The 17,118-nt window shown below is 40.6% G+C and overlaps 1 protein-coding gene across 1 annotated transcript in view; it reads right to left on the minus strand.

Moving 5' to 3' along the window:
* Positions 1–1,105: 1,105 nt before the first annotated feature.
* Positions 1,106–17,118, minus strand: part of ENPP1 (ectonucleotide pyrophosphatase/phosphodiesterase 1) — a 49,974-nt gene continuing 33,961 nt past the window's right edge. Inside the window, exons 11-25 of the mRNA XM_079970637.1 lie at positions 16,815–16,887; positions 16,086–16,194; positions 15,050–15,181; positions 13,526–13,557; positions 13,117–13,244; positions 12,443–12,512; positions 10,874–10,961; positions 9,335–9,510; positions 8,239–8,272; positions 7,988–8,142; positions 6,991–7,126; positions 6,649–6,729; positions 6,035–6,167; positions 1,822–1,978; positions 1,106–1,730 (exon numbers count right to left, since the gene is read on the minus strand). Of these exons, the coding sequence (XP_079826763.1) occupies positions 1,563–1,730; positions 1,822–1,978; positions 6,035–6,167; positions 6,649–6,729; positions 6,991–7,126; positions 7,988–8,142; positions 8,239–8,272; positions 9,335–9,510; positions 10,874–10,961; positions 12,443–12,512; positions 13,117–13,244; positions 13,526–13,557; positions 15,050–15,181; positions 16,086–16,194; positions 16,815–16,887 (1,672 nt within the window). The 3' untranslated portion in view covers positions 1,106–1,562. The remainder of the gene's footprint in view (positions 1,731–1,821; positions 1,979–6,034; positions 6,168–6,648; positions 6,730–6,990; positions 7,127–7,987; positions 8,143–8,238; positions 8,273–9,334; positions 9,511–10,873; positions 10,962–12,442; positions 12,513–13,116; positions 13,245–13,525; positions 13,558–15,049; positions 15,182–16,085; positions 16,195–16,814; positions 16,888–17,118) is intronic.

Raw genomic sequence — 17,118 nt, forward strand, 5'->3', positions numbered from 1 at the left:
TATCTTATCTGCCAACTAAAGCAGACAAGCAGAGATGTTTTTCTTTTTAAAGACACTTTATAGAATAAAATGTGGGCTTCATGTTGCAATGGTATGTCAGTTTGATTAGCAAAATGAATATTTTAAAGTGGCAAACAATCACCATAAAAAAATGAAGCCCACATTTTATTCTATAAAGTCTTGGAAAAAATAATGCTTCAGAACTTGTTTGTGTTTTGAAGTGTTCAAAAGCTCATGAAATGTTGTGTCCAGAACACCTGGTGGCGCTGTTTCACCAGGCGTGCATATTTCTGTGTGGTGGGTAATACAAAGCACTGAGTGTGACTGGGATCAGCTTTACAGAAGGCAACTTAAGTACATCGGAAGCTGAATCAGGCCCATCTAGTCCAGCATTCTCTTGTAACAGTGAATTCCTGAACAAGTTAAAAGGGAATTGTGAAAGTCCTGAGTGAATATGCTGAAATCTTTAGCATGTGAATGGAAAAGTGCTGGATAAGATAAGGAAGTAAATAAAGGAGATGTTAGAGTTAGGTGCGATCAAGGAATCTCTAAGCATGTGGTCCTCTCCAGTGGTTTCCATTTCAAGGCAAGGTGGGCCTATTAGATTTTGTACAGACTTCAGAAGCATTAATAAGATCACCACACCTGATGCCTATCCCATACCCAAAGCGGATTCTATGTTGGAGTTGTTGGGATCAGCCAGCATTAGGGTTTTTGGCAAATGGAATTGGAATAATCTTCTAGGTGTAAAACAGCATTTAACACTGAGTGGTATATATGGATTTACTTTTCTTCTGTTTGAGTTAAATGATTCCCCTCATCTCAAAGAGGAAAGGGAATCTTTATGACAAATGATAATCTCTCCCTATTCTCCCTATTTTTTTAAAGCAGTACCAGCAAATCTAGCCAGCAAATATGTGTTGCTCAAAAGGACTAGTATCTTAAAATCAGTATTTTTTCAATTTCCAGAAAAGGGAGTGGGCAGTACAAATATGCTAGTGATTTTTTCTTTTCTTTTCAGCAAATATTACAAAGCCATTACAAAGCTATCAGAAACCTCTTCTTTCTGTAAGTATTTGACATACAGTACATTCTGCAAAACAACTCCGGAACATGGCTGTATCTTTATTTAGTATTTATATTATTTCTTCTTTTTTAAAAAATATACATGCCAGTTGTTTCACTTTTAGTTAATCCACTATTAACACAAATAATCCACTATAAACAAAAATAAAGTAATTCCAGTACACTTAAATGGAGTTGAAAAGAGCTGTTGACGTTGCATGTGCGTCCATTTACGTATGGCTGGCAGAATGACTTTAATAATATACAAAAATTTTCCACCTCATTCATGTGGATAACAGGCTGGGAGAAGCTGTTCTCTTTTGCTATAGTTGGTCCATAAAATGTCCCTGAGATACAAATGTGGCAGAGAGTCTTTCCAGCTCCCATTTTGCTCAAGCATCTTCAAAAAAATGTATCTTCCAGCACGATTAAAACATTTACTTTGTGCAATATAGTTTCTTTCTTTCTTTCTCTCTCTCTCTGTATAGAAACTCACATTAGGCCTTGTCCAAGCTTGGCAAATAAGTTTTTAACTGTAATATCTCGGGTACAGGCTGTTTTCTGTCATGGTAGAAACTTAGTCCCGTAAGAAGTTCCACATCTCTGACTCGGGTTGCATGGAACTTAATTCTCTCTTCCACCCACGAGGACTCAGGCTTGCCATTCTGTTGGAGCAGAGAGAAAAGGTTGTGTAAAAGATTGCCACAGAGTGTGCCTGTCTTTTTTGGGGGGGGGGGGGGAATTGGGATTACTCACTGTACAGCTTTCACTGTTGTCTTCTTTGTGAGGTATAACATAAGATGCAACATCAAGAGACCCTTCGCATTGCCAAGGAGTCTGGGAAACATTTTTGCAACTTGTCAATATAATAAAGTAGTGAGTTGGAATGAGGACTTCTGGATTACTTGTGAGCCTGGAATAAAAAATTAAAAATCAGTATCTTAGACTTTGTCCTTGTAAGCTTTTAAAGTTTTGTCACACCACAATAGAATGGACAGCGGAATCGACAAAACATTTAAGCCCAAACTATAGCATTAAAATGGTTTCATCCTGCTAAATGCAACCCACCAGAAAGTTCTGCTGTGAGAAAACATTTTTTAAATGAATCATATAGGAGAATTTGCTGATGGATCAAGTCCCTTGATGTCAAAGGCATGAAATGTGTTTCTCTGGAAGTAGGTTTCCTTTTTTAAAAGCTTTACTTCCTCATTTTGAAGAAAACCTACTGAGGCTTACTAGTTAATGATGCTATTAATGAGTTACTTCGAGCAGAGTTCATAAGTCAAAAGAACTCTTTGGAACCATGAGTCTAGTTAACTGGAAAGCTAGAATTATTTTCCTAAGGAAATTGAATTTGTCGAAATGATAGTAGGTATCTGTGTAGCAGGTTCACAGGCTGTATTTGGACCGAATGCTAAATCTTCGTTCAGCACAACATGAATGACTGGGCTCCTCTCCTTCTCTGTTCCTCTCCCACAAAGCTGAGCTGCAGTCCAGAAGTAGCTGCTTCCATTTCCCCTTAACTGTGGTTGCTAATTAGTCAGAACCAGGGATCCTATGGTTAGTGTAGGCTTACTTTGAAACAAACTTCATTCAGCATTAAATCATGTTCCCTGATTCAGACAAAACAAAACAAAACACAGTTAAGGGAAAGTGGAAATAAAATCTTCCCAAAAAATTGTGGAGACAGAGGAGGGGGAGTGTTCAAGCTTAGGAGGGGACTAGGCTAACTTTGCCCACTATATTAAAGTGCACATTTTGTATTATTAATAATAGAAAGTAATATAATTACTTATTATTACTTATAAATGCACATACAGTCATACCTTTGGTTGAATGTGCTTCAGGTTGAGCATTTACAGGTTACGCTCCGCAGAGACCCGGAAGTAACAGAGTGCGGTACTTCTGGGTTTTGCCACTCGCGCATGCGCAGACACTCAAAATGACATCACGCGCATGCACGGAAGCGGCAAAACGCAATCCGCAGACCCGCAGTCGCGTCTTACGTTCTACTCAGGATGCGAACGGGGCTCCGGAACGGATCCTGTTCACATCCAGAGGTACCACTGTACTGCTTAAAGTCAAAATAGGCTTTCAAGTAGTTCATCAGTTATAAAAAGGGGGAGGGAAAGAGTGAAAGGAATTCCTTATTAACATATACTGATATACGAACTGAACCAATCCACAACTCCCAAACTACAGTTTAGCAGGAAACCCACCCCCCATCATTCAGTTTGTACAAACTTCACACACCCTTACACACTACATATGCTACACTTCTGTTATAAATTCATAGAAAATCAACCATACATCGGATTTGCACTGTTCCACTTTTATTTTACTCCATGAAAGAAGGACTACAAAATGGGGAAGGTTTGATACATGGCACCCATAATCCCTTCAGCATACCAGCACATCCACAGGAGCCCTGCCCAGTTGCTATGCCAACCCTGATGGTCCTAGACAGAAGACCATCAAGATCACAAAGAACTTGCATATGGGAGTGGATTCAGCACAGATTGGAACAAAGGACAAAAATCAGCTCTTCCCTCTTGGGGCAGGAAACTGCAAACTCCCCTCTGTCACCTGGAAAGTACTCATGGGGAGGGGGAAAGGGGGAACCAGCCAGGTGACAGGACACTCAGGTTACCACGACAACTCCTCCCTCAACCCCTCCTTTCTGTGATGTATGGATGATGTTTCTGGGGGTGGGCTTCATCTACAGGAGGGGAATTTCAAAAGTCTTTATAAGACCTTGCACACCATTTTTTTCTGTGTCCTTCCTCTCTCTTGCAAGTGAGGGGAGCACCCTGTTGCAACAGTTCAATAAAGGCCAAGCCTACAGGCTGCTGTTTTGCTCCAAGTAATCCTGGTTGGTGTCTTTGTTTTTGTCCAAGGGAGCCCTCGGATTTTTCCATTGACACAGTCAACAGGTTTACCACACCTATCAGCCAATCACCCATTCCCACCACCCTTCCGAGTAATACCCCTCCCCACCCTCTCACTATATATAAGGGTCTGGTGACTTCTGTTCCAGTGTATCTGAAGAAGTGTGCATGCACACAGAAGCTCATACCAATTACAAACTTAGTTGGTCTCTAAGGTGCTACTGGAAGGAATTTTTCTATTTTGTTCCCAAACTAATGTGAGGATCAGAACTTACTTTATCCACCAACATTCATACTTCATACAATTCTTGACTCAGAAACCGTATCAGAATATGTTTAAATACAAATTTGGGAGGGCATAGAAACACATATTTTGAAAGAAATGTGTTTTAAAATAGCATTTAAATATAGATTGTTGGCTAACTTTCCAAAGAAATAAAATCACAGGTGACTGAAGATGAAACACAATGAACTTCTAGGTGAACTCATAGGTGAACTCATGTGAAAGTGAAACAGACTTATTGGCCCATCAGTATTGCTGAGAATACAAAAATGGGAGATAGATAAATGATGATAGATAGATAGATGATAGATAGATAGATAGATAGATAGATGGATGATAGATAGATGATAGATAGATGATAGATGATGATAGATGATAGATAGGTGCGAGCTGTTTCCTAGTTCTGCTGGATCTCTCAGCGGCCTTTGACACCATCGACCATAACATCCTTCTGGACCGCCTAGAGGGGCTGGGAGCTGGGGGCACTGTTATACAGTGGTTCCGCTCCTTCCTCCTGGGCCGTGTTCAGAAAGTGGTGGTGGGGGATGAGTGTTCAGACCCTTGGGTCCTCCCTTGTGGGGTACCTCAGGGTTCCGTCCTCTCCCCCATGCTTTTTAACATCTATATGAAGCCGCTGGGAGAGATCATCAGGGGGTTTGGACTGGGTGTTCATCAGTATGCAGATGACACCCAGCTCTACCTCTCCTTTAAATCAGAACCAGTGAAGGCGGTGAAGGTCCTGTGTGAGTGCCTGGAGGCGGTTGGAGGTTGGATGGCGGCTAACAGATTGAGGTTGAATCCTGACAAGACAGAAGTACTGTTTTTGGGGGACAGGAGGCGGGCAGGTGTGGAGGATTCCCTGGTCCTGAATGGGGTAACTGTGCCCCTGAAGGACCAGGTGCGCAGCCTGGGAGTCATTTTGGACTCACAGCTGTCCATGGAGGCGCAGGTTAACTCTGTGTCCAGGGCAGCTGTCTACCAGCTCCACCTGGTACGCAGGCTAAGACCCTACCTTCCCGCGGACTGTCTCGCCAGAGTGGTGCATGCTCTGGTTATCTCACGCTTGGACTACTGCAACGCGCTCTACGTGGGGCTACCTTTGAAGGTGACCCGGAAACTGCAATTAATCCAGAATGCGGCAGCTAGACTGGTGACTGGGAGTGGCCGCCGGGACCACATAACACCGGTTCTGAGAGATCTGCACTGGCTCCCAGTACGTTTCCGAGCACGATTCAAAGTGTTGGTGCTGACCTTTAAAGCCCTAAACGGCCTCGGTCCTGTATACCTGAAGGAGCATCTCCACCCCCATCGTTCAGCCCGGACACTGAGATCCAGCGCCGAGGGCCTTCTGGCGGTTCCCTCATTGCGAGAAGTGAGGCTACAGGGAACCAGGCAGAGGGCCTTCTCGGTAGTGGCGCCCGACCTGTGGAACGCCCTCCCATCAGATGTCAAAGAGATAAAGAATTACCTGTCATTCAGAAGACATCTTAAGGCAGCCCTGTTCAGGGAAGTTTTTAATATGTAATGCTGTATTGTTTTTAACACTGATTGGGAGCCGCCCAGAGTGGCTGGGGAAACTCAGCCAGATGGGCGGGGTATAAATAATAAATTATTATTATTATTATTATATTATTATAGAGATAGATAGATGATAGATAGATAGATAGATAGATAACAAAATGCATTTTATCTGATGTTTCATCCCAGAAATTAACTATAGTAAGAACTTTTCTATGGTAGTTAGTGCCATAAAATTGTAATATGGTTTTAAAAATAGCTACAACTGACATATGTTTACCTTTTCACTTCCTCGGGTGTATCATACAAGCCATTGTAGTCGTAATCAAACACAGGGCCAGAAATGACATGCACACCATTTCTGGCTGTAGCATAGGCTGGCAGTAGGACTGAATTAAAGTAGTTCCATATCACTGAAAACGCAATGGGAGCAGTTGAACAAGGAAATACAAGCACCTTTCCTATCAGTCACACATGCAGGATAAGAGGGCATCTTTTGGCATTTCCCCTACTAAGATCATAGGCTGCCTTTATTTTTTCTATTTGTCAAACCAGTTTTGTATGGCATGAACATGTCACCATCCCATGATGGCTGGCAAATATGACATCTTTGGGATGTTGGAGGCCTCATAACACATAGCCTCTGTGACCTGGGGAATTTCCCTTGATTTGTATATTTTTTAGGGAAACTGGGGGGGCGGCACCGGGAGGTGCAAGCAGCTGCCCTCCAGCCCCTCACCTGCCTCTGTTAGTCAGCCCTGCTGCCTCCTCATACCATTCTTCAACTGAGTACACACTTGCCTCCAAACATCTTTACTTATTAGTGAGTTTCAGGGGTTTGGGTGGCAGGTGGTGGTTTTAAAAATAAAAAGAGAAGAAACAATTAACCCTTACCATGGAAAGCATGGTACATTGGTACAATATTGCTTGATAAGAATGCTTCGACTTTACTGTATCTTTCATCCTTTATCAGATCTGAAAATTAAAAATGTATAAACAACTATTAATTACAAAATTTGAATGAACTGTCTCAAAAAAGGCTTATGCCCCATTCCCCTCCTTTTTTTTTGCCCACTTCTGGGTCGCAGCGATGTGCGCATGCGCTGTTGCATGTCAGTTCAATGCACATAAATCAGTCGGTGCCTTACATCTTATATATAAAAGAAGAAACTGCAACTCTTGCTTTGCACGCTAATAAATTGCTCTGCTTAGAAATGAGAAAGAAAACAGAATTACTTGGTGGGAAAAGAAATCCATAGTTGAGCTGGGGGTGACTTTTGTAAAATGAACACATCTGGCTGCGGTTCGAAGGAATGCGACTGTCGACATTGAAACAGCTTGGGGTGGCTTCTGAAGTTGCAGTCCAATTGTCCTATTTAATAAAATGGGGCGTTAGTTGCTGAGTATGCATACCGCACATTACATAAATTGCCAAATACAGATTCACAATTGTCTCCCTTCCTCTGACTGTCATCTATGAAATGGTTTAGCCTGTGAAGCTTTTTTTTTTTTTTTTTTTTTTTTTTGGCCAATAATTATTCCAGTCTCAGTTTGGCTGGCTGAACATATGACTTGTGAAGAACTCTCTAATAGTAGAATTTTATAATTCCAAACCTCTTCCAATTTTGCCACACCACCAGGAATAGGTCTATGTAGACCTATTTGGTGGAAATTTCATTTTGGAGCATCAGACATTTTTCAGACCAAGCTGGTCATAGCCAGGGTGAGACAACATGTGACATGCAAATGTGAGAAGCACATGGATGTGTTGTGGTCCACCTGGCCTTTGCCCAACAGAAGACTGTGACAGTGGAGGACTTCAGGCTGCTGTTGGGAGATCTTGGATGTATGAACTTCAAATTCTTAATTCTTTATCTTTTACCATATGTTTTCATGGTGGTGGTGATCTTGCTGCAACCCATCTTGGATCAGGCTGCAACCCACTAGCAGGTCCTGACCCACCCGTTGAAAACCAGTGAAAGTCAACTAAATATCAAATGAAGTAGATTAGCTGAATTGTAACATGGGCCTGTTTTGCAATCTCCCACAATACTTATGGGGAACCACTGTGCTTCTTATGGGGAACCACTGTGCTGTCTAAGAACCATTTGGTTTAGTTCTTAGAATCAATATTCGTCTTAGTATTGTTTGGGCTCACTAGTCTCGCACCTCCTGATAATTTATTTTCCCCCTTTTAAATATAAACTGTGTCCTTAATTGCTAACATACTTACATGCTTGTTAACCATATAGGCACTCCACAAAGGCATCTTGATCTTGTGGCTAAATCCATTTACATAATGGTAGCTGTGAAGAAGACAATAGACCTGCTTCTTTTGGAGCACTCTGGGCCTCCCAAATGGCAAACTGTATTTTTCAATCTTCTTTACTAGAGTAGGAGGAAGAAAAACACAATTCAGCTTGCTTCTCCTGGAAAGATTTTCTGCTTAATTTATACTTTTCTCTAAGTAGTTACAACACTTACTTTCTGAAGTATTGAAAGTTATCTGTTGTTGAATCTGTAGCAAGAGAAAGCAAAAGGTGAGGTCGTCATTTTGTGTACCATCATACCAAGCAAAACATTTCACAAAAAATGTCCTGTTTTTTATGTTCCATCTTTGTTCCTCTCAATCACAGGGGCCCCATGAGGGGATATAGTGACAAAGATTTCTCCCACTTCAGAGACAAAGAACCTATGGGCCTTCCAGCTGCTGTTGAACTTCAGCTCCTATCGGACCCAGCTAAAATAGTCCATGGTTGAGGGCTAAATTTACCATTGGCCTACCCTGCAAGGGTCACATGCCAGCAATGGGTATGACCACCCAACGTTATCACAGATACATAGCCCTCCCTCCTTCCCCCTCAGCTGATCTGCGCAGGGTTAGGTCTCTAACCCACTCATCAAAGGACCAATCTGATGACCAAAGCAGGAACAATTGAATTCACATCATCATCTGGGGGCTGGGCTAGTCAGCTGACTGGTTCAGGTCCTTGGAATCCTATTGCACTGATCTTGTGAGAGCAAAATTCAAGACACTAGTAATGACTTATAAAGTTCTAAAACAACATGCTAAGATCAATAGCTGAGGTTCTCCTAGCTGTTCCTCATCCCAGTGACATCTGTTACGCAGCATTGAGGGACAGACCTCTCACTCTCACTGCCATCATGGTTTGTCCTTTCCCTTGAACTATGACTGGCACCAACACTGATAAGCTTCCAATGTCAACCGAAAACCACCTATTCCATCCAGCCTTTACAGGGGTGACCATATGGCCAGATATTGATTATTCTTGTTATTGCTGCCCTTGCTGTGATTTTATCTGCTCCTTTTATTTTTGGGTTATGATTGTATTGGTTGATAACCCTCCCTGGTATCACATTGTTATGAAGAGTGGGTTAGAAATATAGATATTTAAAGGTTGGTTTTTTAAAAAAAAAAACTTATTACAAACCATAGAAATCCCTCATTGACATCGCTGAATGCCAGGTGATATTGACACAGCTTATGCAGGACTCCATGGGTTTAGCCAGGATTGCCTTCAATTGCTACATATATTTTTTTGGTCTCATGAATACTTACTGAAAAATCACATGGGCAGCCACGGTTATCTGCAGAGCTTCTCTGTTGTGTGGGAGGGCATGTCGAAGGAAGGCTTTCTTCTTTGGGATATCTTGGCATATAACTGGCCTTCTTTAAAAGGTGGTTGAGGCTGCCATGGGTTCCATTGTTGGGAGCCGGTGTCAAGCCGAGTAGATCTACAGTTGTTCAGAAAACAATGGCAAAGATGTTCAAAGATGCACTTCTGCAGTGCAGTCCATTTGCAACTATGATCATGAAAGTGCCATGTCTTTAGAATTTCTGACATTTTTTAATTCTATCTATGCTGATGGTCAACTGAAAGGCCCACTGGAAGCAGGTCATAAGCATAAAAATATAAGACAGTAAAATAAAGTAATCACATGCTACAGGTGGGTCTCCTGGGAGACAGAATTCCAGAGCCTGGGTACTACCACTGACCAGGACCTCGGACAGTATTGAGATGTGAAGTTGTGCTTCCTCTAAATATATCAGTGAGTAGGCAGACTCATATGGGAACAAGCAAATCTTTAAATACAGTATATTATAGTCTGCTCACTACCCAAGAAACACTGCCTGTCATATGTATAGAAAACAGCTTGAGATCTTCTGCCTTCTATAAGGCACACTTGCAAACTGGCAAACCCCAACCCTGATTCAGCCTACAGGAATAGTCTACAATTGCAAGAATTTCTCTCTCATTTCCTTCACAGGGCAATAGCTTCACTGTTGACAAAGGTTCTAGAGGTGAAGCAAAAGCTTGGGCCCTTTGCAGGCTGTGAAGCTGCTGCTAATACACGAGAAGCTAAAATTCATTCCCTAGTAAAGAGCAGTCCAATGCAACCTCAAACTGACAGGGATTTCATAAGAGTGAATAGTATTTACAAACAGTTTTCTCCCAAAGAGAAGTCTATGCACAGGGACAACTATTTCAATAAATGCACACTGAGAAAATGATAGCGCTATTGATGCTAAGGGGAAACAAGCTATTAATCTGGATAATCAGTTCATCAAGGGCCATGCAAGAGAGCTTTAATATACAGCTCCCATGAATCTGTATGTTGAGACTGCATTTCATCACTTGCAAAGTTTCAAAATTTAAGACAACAAAACATGTCTTTATGGTGAAGCTGGAGGCTTATTTGGCTTCTTGTCTATGTCCCAAAACCCATGAAACTTGGCACTTCCCTCAAATATCCACATACACACACAAACCTCATATCTAGTTAAACACTTATTTAAGTGTGGGGCAGTTTGCAATGGGTAAAGAGAGCTCCAAGAAAGGGGAAATAGTAAGATATGGGAATCCTGAGAAGATGATACACGTATAGAAAGAGAATAAATAGGAAGAGGACAAGAAGGGGCTTAAAAGAAATGTTGGGTTGCTGTTGTCAGATTGAAAATTGGGCAGGAGACAGCAGAGTCCAGCAGTTTCCCACTATAAGAAATGTATCCATAATGTGCATGTAAAACTCCAGTCCAATCAAAAACTATTTTTCCAAAAGCTTTGCGAGATGGGGGGAAGCAGCCACTTTACCATACCACACATTAAATTGTAGATCTCAATGTTTTCGAAGGGATCAACTTCATTTTGAATCTTGAATCCAGGTCCAAACCCAATAAACAGAGCCTAGAATAAAACATAAATTATGTTTTATTTGTATGAAATGAACATCTCCCTTTCTCCCCCCCTCTCTCTCAGTGTGTAACACACACTCATTTGGAACATCCATTTAGGATATAGTCCTATTCTCATTTATCTGAGAGTAGGCATGATTAATTCTATTTCTACTACTTCTATAAGTTTGCACTGCTAGTCTTTAACTAATAATTGCTAAATTGATCTGAATACAAATGCAGTCTAAGCTCATCTTAATTGATTCTCTGTTAAAGTTATTTCAGGGGAAATCAGAACAACCTTTCAACAGACTCCTCTACTGTAGACTGTGTGTATGAGGAATATATAGTTGATTCACATATATTTTTCAGAACTGTCTCCAGCAGAAGTAAACAGTGAGTAACTATGCCCCTGTGTCTATGTAGCCCTTAAATTTATCTAAACATGTAAGACTGAGATAGCCCTTTTTAACGGCATACAGGAAACCCAGCTTTAAAAACAAAACAAAAAACCAAGTTTGATCTAACATTATCTGTCAGGAGGCTTACATTGTTGCAAATGTTCCAGTTGAGGTTCTTTTTTACTTTCTTTGAGCAAATACAATATGTATTTCCTTGCAAATGTTATTGAAGTCATGACATAAATGTTATAATCTACCTTTATTCAGACTACAGCTGCATCCCTCAAGACAAACAAAAGCAAATAACTGCTACATTCAAGGCGAGTGAGTTTCTTATCTCTTGTGGTAATTTTTTTTTAACAGCTGTTATTTGTGCAGCCACTGCTGTTTGCTATAAAGAACATTAGCATGCCATGCTTCTCGGTAACAACAGATGTTCCTACAGTAAAGATCTTAAACTACTACTTGTCCCCTGCAAAGACCATTCTTTTGAATTCTTATGCAAGTTGCACATTTAATAAAACCAAGATCTAGCTATAAGACTGCTCCAGTCACCAGAAAAATCTAGCAGACAAGAGCTGATACAAGGATGATACCTGTGCCATGTATTTGGACTACATACTCTGCAGATGTACAGAAGAATAAATGTTGGGTTACCCAGTCTCATCCCACCCCATCACACTCAGAACAGGACAGAATCTGCTATTTAAAGTACGATAAATGCCACATCTCTGGCATTTTATAAACGTATGGGTTCTTAATCCAAGTATCAAAAGTGAGATAATTTAAAATGCTGGCTGTCAAGATATAAAATTCTTCACCTACAACCGAATTTGGAACAGTCCCATGAAAGCAATACAGTGGGGGATCTTTTAAAGATATATAGATTAGCTCACAGGTGTCTCCTGGCCCCATAATACAGGTAATTGGAATAAGCCTAAGTAGGCAGGACACAAGTCTAGATGGCAAGGAGAGTCAGTGGTCAGGCATGAGTGAGAAACATAGAGAGAGCATGATAGAGATCCCAGCATCAAAGCTACCCCAGCATCATTAAAAGCCTTGGAAGCGCACAGAGGGGAGAGATCCTATTTACCTGCATATTTGCAAATGCATTGTCGGACCCATGGAATCCACCAGTGCAATACTTGAGCTCAGAGGGCATCCTACAAAACACAGACATGAATCGATAACGGGCAATACCTGCCAACTGGCATTACAGAAAAAGCTTGACTAGTGCAACCACTGAGCCTCAAACCTTCCTTTTTCACAATTTGTTCCTCTTCCTACTATCCAGAGCACCATCTGCTGAGACTATGTAATGCTGTTTCCATTGTCATAGCCAAGGGCGGCGGGGGGGGGGGGAGGCTACCCTCCCATCAAGTAAATAAAGAAAAATACTTAACTGAGGTTTTGCCACCACCCCACCCCCCTAAATCCTAGCTACGCCCAGGGATGCTTCTCAAATCTCTTCATTAGCTTCTTTTCCCTTTCCATATCCAGGACTAACTCCTTGTCCTGCTCCTTAAAATTCTTCTAACCAGCAAAGCTCAGCCTCAAAATCCAACAAACTAGCAGAAGGGAAAACTCAAGAAAGGTTACAAATATATAATTTGATCCCACTTAATAGAAATAAGCAAGAAAACTCAGAAACATACAATTTGTGTTATGGTGCTGGAATGAAACAATGCTTCCAAGCACAAGTAGAGTTCATGGGCCCTGTAAAAAAATTAAATTTTCATAGCCAGGAACGAAAGAGTGGCCACTTACCGAGCAAGCTGCCATTGCTGGTCCATATAAAAATGCACTGGCTCAATCCGGTCATTCTTGGCATAATGAAATCGCTTGGGGAGCAGTTGCTTCAGGTATGCCTTGAAAGGTTGATTTGGAACCAAGCACTGAAAATGTTGAAATTAAAAACACATATTTAACCCCGTTACGCTTGCAAATTTTAAGTGTTCCCAAATGGAAACACTTGAATAACTCAAACAGGAAACCTATTGAAATGCTTCTATAGAAAACTTTCAGGTCCCCTTCTCTCTCTCTCTCTGTCTCTCTCTCTCTCACCCCATCATGGTAGCCACTTCCCTGTGATTTGGTGTCATACCCATAAGGGTAAGCCTGATAAAGAACGTAGCTATAATTTTACAACTGGGCAGAGAGTAATGACTATACTTACTGTAAGGTTTCTTACAATGCCTTCGTAATCAACTGGAAGAGTTAGATGAAATAATTAGTTACCTAAAGGTCAAAAGAAAAATGAAAATAAAGGATGTCCTAATAAGTCATGGTGATTTAAAAACTGCAAAATACTTCATATTCCCTAGCAAGCATTCATGACTCTCTCTTTTTTGCCATAGCCTTATCCACACCAAAAGCAACTCTTTACCATACAGCATAACACAAGGGTGTCAAAAACCAATGTGGACAGTCCCATGCTGGCATCAGGCAAACTTGGCTGAAAAGCTCTCCAATCGTTCATTTAACACACAACTTACTTGAGTAATGTGAGATTTCTCTGAGTGCTCAATACATTAGTTAAACATAGAGAAGTGTCTAAATAAATAAAAACAAGCAGCAACTGTCATCTTTCTGGAACCTACTCGAGTTTTGTGTTCTTTCAAATAGCATGCCCTTGGTATGAAACAGTTTAATTGCCTTAAAATGTGCCAGCTCTGTATTTCCCCCCAAAAGAAATCAATTGCATTTATTCACTTCTGCGAAAGAAAGTTAAGAGACTGTGGACTAAAAATGCATCATGGAACTGTAGATTTCGAAAGGGCCACAAGTGCCATCTACTCCAACTCCCTGCAATGCAGGAATCTTTTGCTCAATGTGGGGCTCAAACTCATGACCCTGAGATTAAGAGTCACGTGCTCGACCAAAGTATGATTACATGTGGCATCTTATTGTATTGTATTATATTGATAGGATACTGGGGTTGTGCCTCAAGATAGTCAGTGGTTGCATTTGTATATAACCCTGAAGAATATGCCTGCAAAAACTAGAGTTCTTTTTTTACCTCCCCATATCCAACCAGCTTAAGTGTTCCAAAACACTTAAGTTATGCCTTTCAAGTGATTAAATCACTGAAGAGTTGACACAGAGAAAAGCTCCAGTGCAATGATGCATTGTTCTATAATTTCTGCTGCAATCTTTACCTCACTGACCTGGGAATAAGCCCCACTGAATTCAATAGGACTTACTTCTGTGTATATACCGTATTTTTTGCTCTATAAGACTCACTTTTTCCCTCCTAAAAAGTAAGGGGAAATGTGTGTGCGTCTTATGGAGCGAATGCAGGCTGCACAGCTATCCCAGAAGCCAGAACAGCAAGAAGGATCGCTGCTTTCACTGCACAGTGGTCCCTCTTGCTGTTCTGGCTTCTGGGATTCAGAATATTTTTTTTCTTGTTTTCCTCCTCCAAAAACTAGGTGTGGCTTGTGATCTGGTGCTTATAAGTTGTTTCAGATGCAGGTAATGAACACAATAATTCATTTATTTGTTCAGTTTACATTTTAACCTGCTCTTTGGTCAAACAAAGGTCAACCATTCCCAGGACTGAAGCAGGAGAGAAGCTTGACATGGTTATTTTGTTATGGACCTCTTGTAGTACAGGCTCGTTCCAATATTTATTTTGCTGTACTTTGAAAGTTGCAACACACACAGATAAGTAGTATAAATTAGTCTAGTAGTTACATACAAGAGTAATACTCATCTGGAACTTTTTGGGGTCTCAAGCGAGCTGCAGGTCCAGGTACTACAAACAAGTCTTGAACACTATCCAAGTATGTATTGAGGTATGCTGATTTGCTGCAGCTTGCTGCCTCCATTCCTTCAAAGAAAGAAAGAAAGAAAGAAAGAAAGAAAGAAAGAAAGAAAGACTCTTTTTAAGAATAGCTCACTGAGACAACATAACTCACCAAGCAAAATTACTAGAAAGACATGAACAACAAATGAATGGCACAATCCTGTACATGTCTACTCAGAAGCAAGCCTCATCAAGTTCAGTGGAACTTACCCCCAGATAAGTGTGTATAGGATTGCAGCCTTAGTAGTATAAATAGACTTTGACATTTCAATAACAGAGCAATCCAAACTACAGGAAATGGTGTAACTTCTGTCGGGTCACTAAATCTAATGAAAGAGCTGAAGGAGGTTTGGGATCAGGGTCACGCTGCTATTTCTCCTTCCTGCTCCAGCCACTCCCCTGGATCATCCCCTTATTTTTGGCAGTGTGGGGGTTGGCGGGTTATGCTCACATAATTTATGCTGCTCATCTGAGCCAGGGTGGAGAATTTATACAGTTGGGACAACCCAAGAGCTGCTGGATCCAATCTCCCCACCCCAGCAGGTTGTTTCAATTGTACCATAAATGTTGCAAATTGTTGCCTATGTTTTTGTTTCTCCACCTCAATCCTAAACATGGAAGTAAGTCACTGTGACTTAAACTGGATTTACTTCCATTTATTCTGGACCTTTCTGAGATACTGATATGAGATATTACAAATAATGAAGAGTGTGAACCAAATCAAGTTAGAGAAAATATGTATTCATTCACACATAAAATTTATAGGCTGCACTGTAACCACGGTTCTCTAGGTAGCTCAACACAAAATTACAGTAAAACAAAATATAACCAATAAAACACCAGAATATTGAAAAATATACTTATTATTTGTTTGTTTGTTTTTAAAAGAAGTGTTCAAACAAGACCTGCATAATTTAAATAAGCTTACCATGATCAGAAAGCAGAATAATGTTAATGCAATTGTGGAGGTTCATCTGCTTAAGTCCATCCATCAGTAGCCCAACTATGCTGTCTACTCTCTGTAATGCAAGAATGACCTGCAAGGGGGGGAAAAGGAGAGGCAAAACCAATGATAACTTAACATGTAAATAAAAGTTAACGGCGATTAATATTTTCAATATTTCAACAAGTTACTCACATAGAAAAAACTTTTCTCTCTAGGCCTACAGCCTGACATACATACACAGAAACAAATGGAAATCTAGACTGGTATTTTGGAAAGCATCACAAATATAGTTAGAAGAAAGATGTGTCTTATTTTTTATATTTAATGGCTTAAATTAAGAGGTTGTCAGTTACATGTAATACACCATGGCCCGGTTAATGCATAATGCTAAGCCAAACCATGGTTTACAACACAATCCTAACCATATCTTCTCAGAAGCACGTTTCGTTGAATTCACTGGGGCTTACTCCCAGGTAAGAGAGGTGCAGATTGCAGGCTTAGTCTGGGGTAGCATAGCAGCAGAAGGACCAGAGAAATTCACACTGTGCCATGGTTTAGCTGAGCATTAGGTGTGAACTGGGAAGTGCTGTTATTAAAATGCTGCTGTACATGTAAGCTTCCAACAAATCTCTTTTTTAAAAAAATCACATCCCTGAGCAATTACAGAACTTAACATTAAAACCAAAAGTAAAATTATATGAAGTTACTTACTTCACTGCTAACTGGTCCATATCTGTGGCCTGAGGAATCTGGTTCTTCTAAATACAGAGTGTAAAGGTGTGGTCTATATCAAACAGCACCAACATTTTAATATTTTACATATAAATTCAGAGAGAAGCGTGGAAATATTTCGATTCAATATTATTTATGAGAAATAAGTGTGCACCAAGAACAAGAAAGGGTCTTGCAACACCATTACAGAATAGCTGAATATCCTAGCTTACATATATTAGAGAACAGGTGTGCTGCACCAGCTAAGAGAACAGAATGAGTTATGAATCAAGAAATCTCCAGT

Source organism: Podarcis cretensis (assembly GCF_951804945.1).
Source record: "Podarcis cretensis genome assembly, chromosome: 3".
NCBI classification, from domain to species: domain Eukaryota; kingdom Metazoa; phylum Chordata; class Lepidosauria; order Squamata; family Lacertidae; genus Podarcis; species Podarcis cretensis.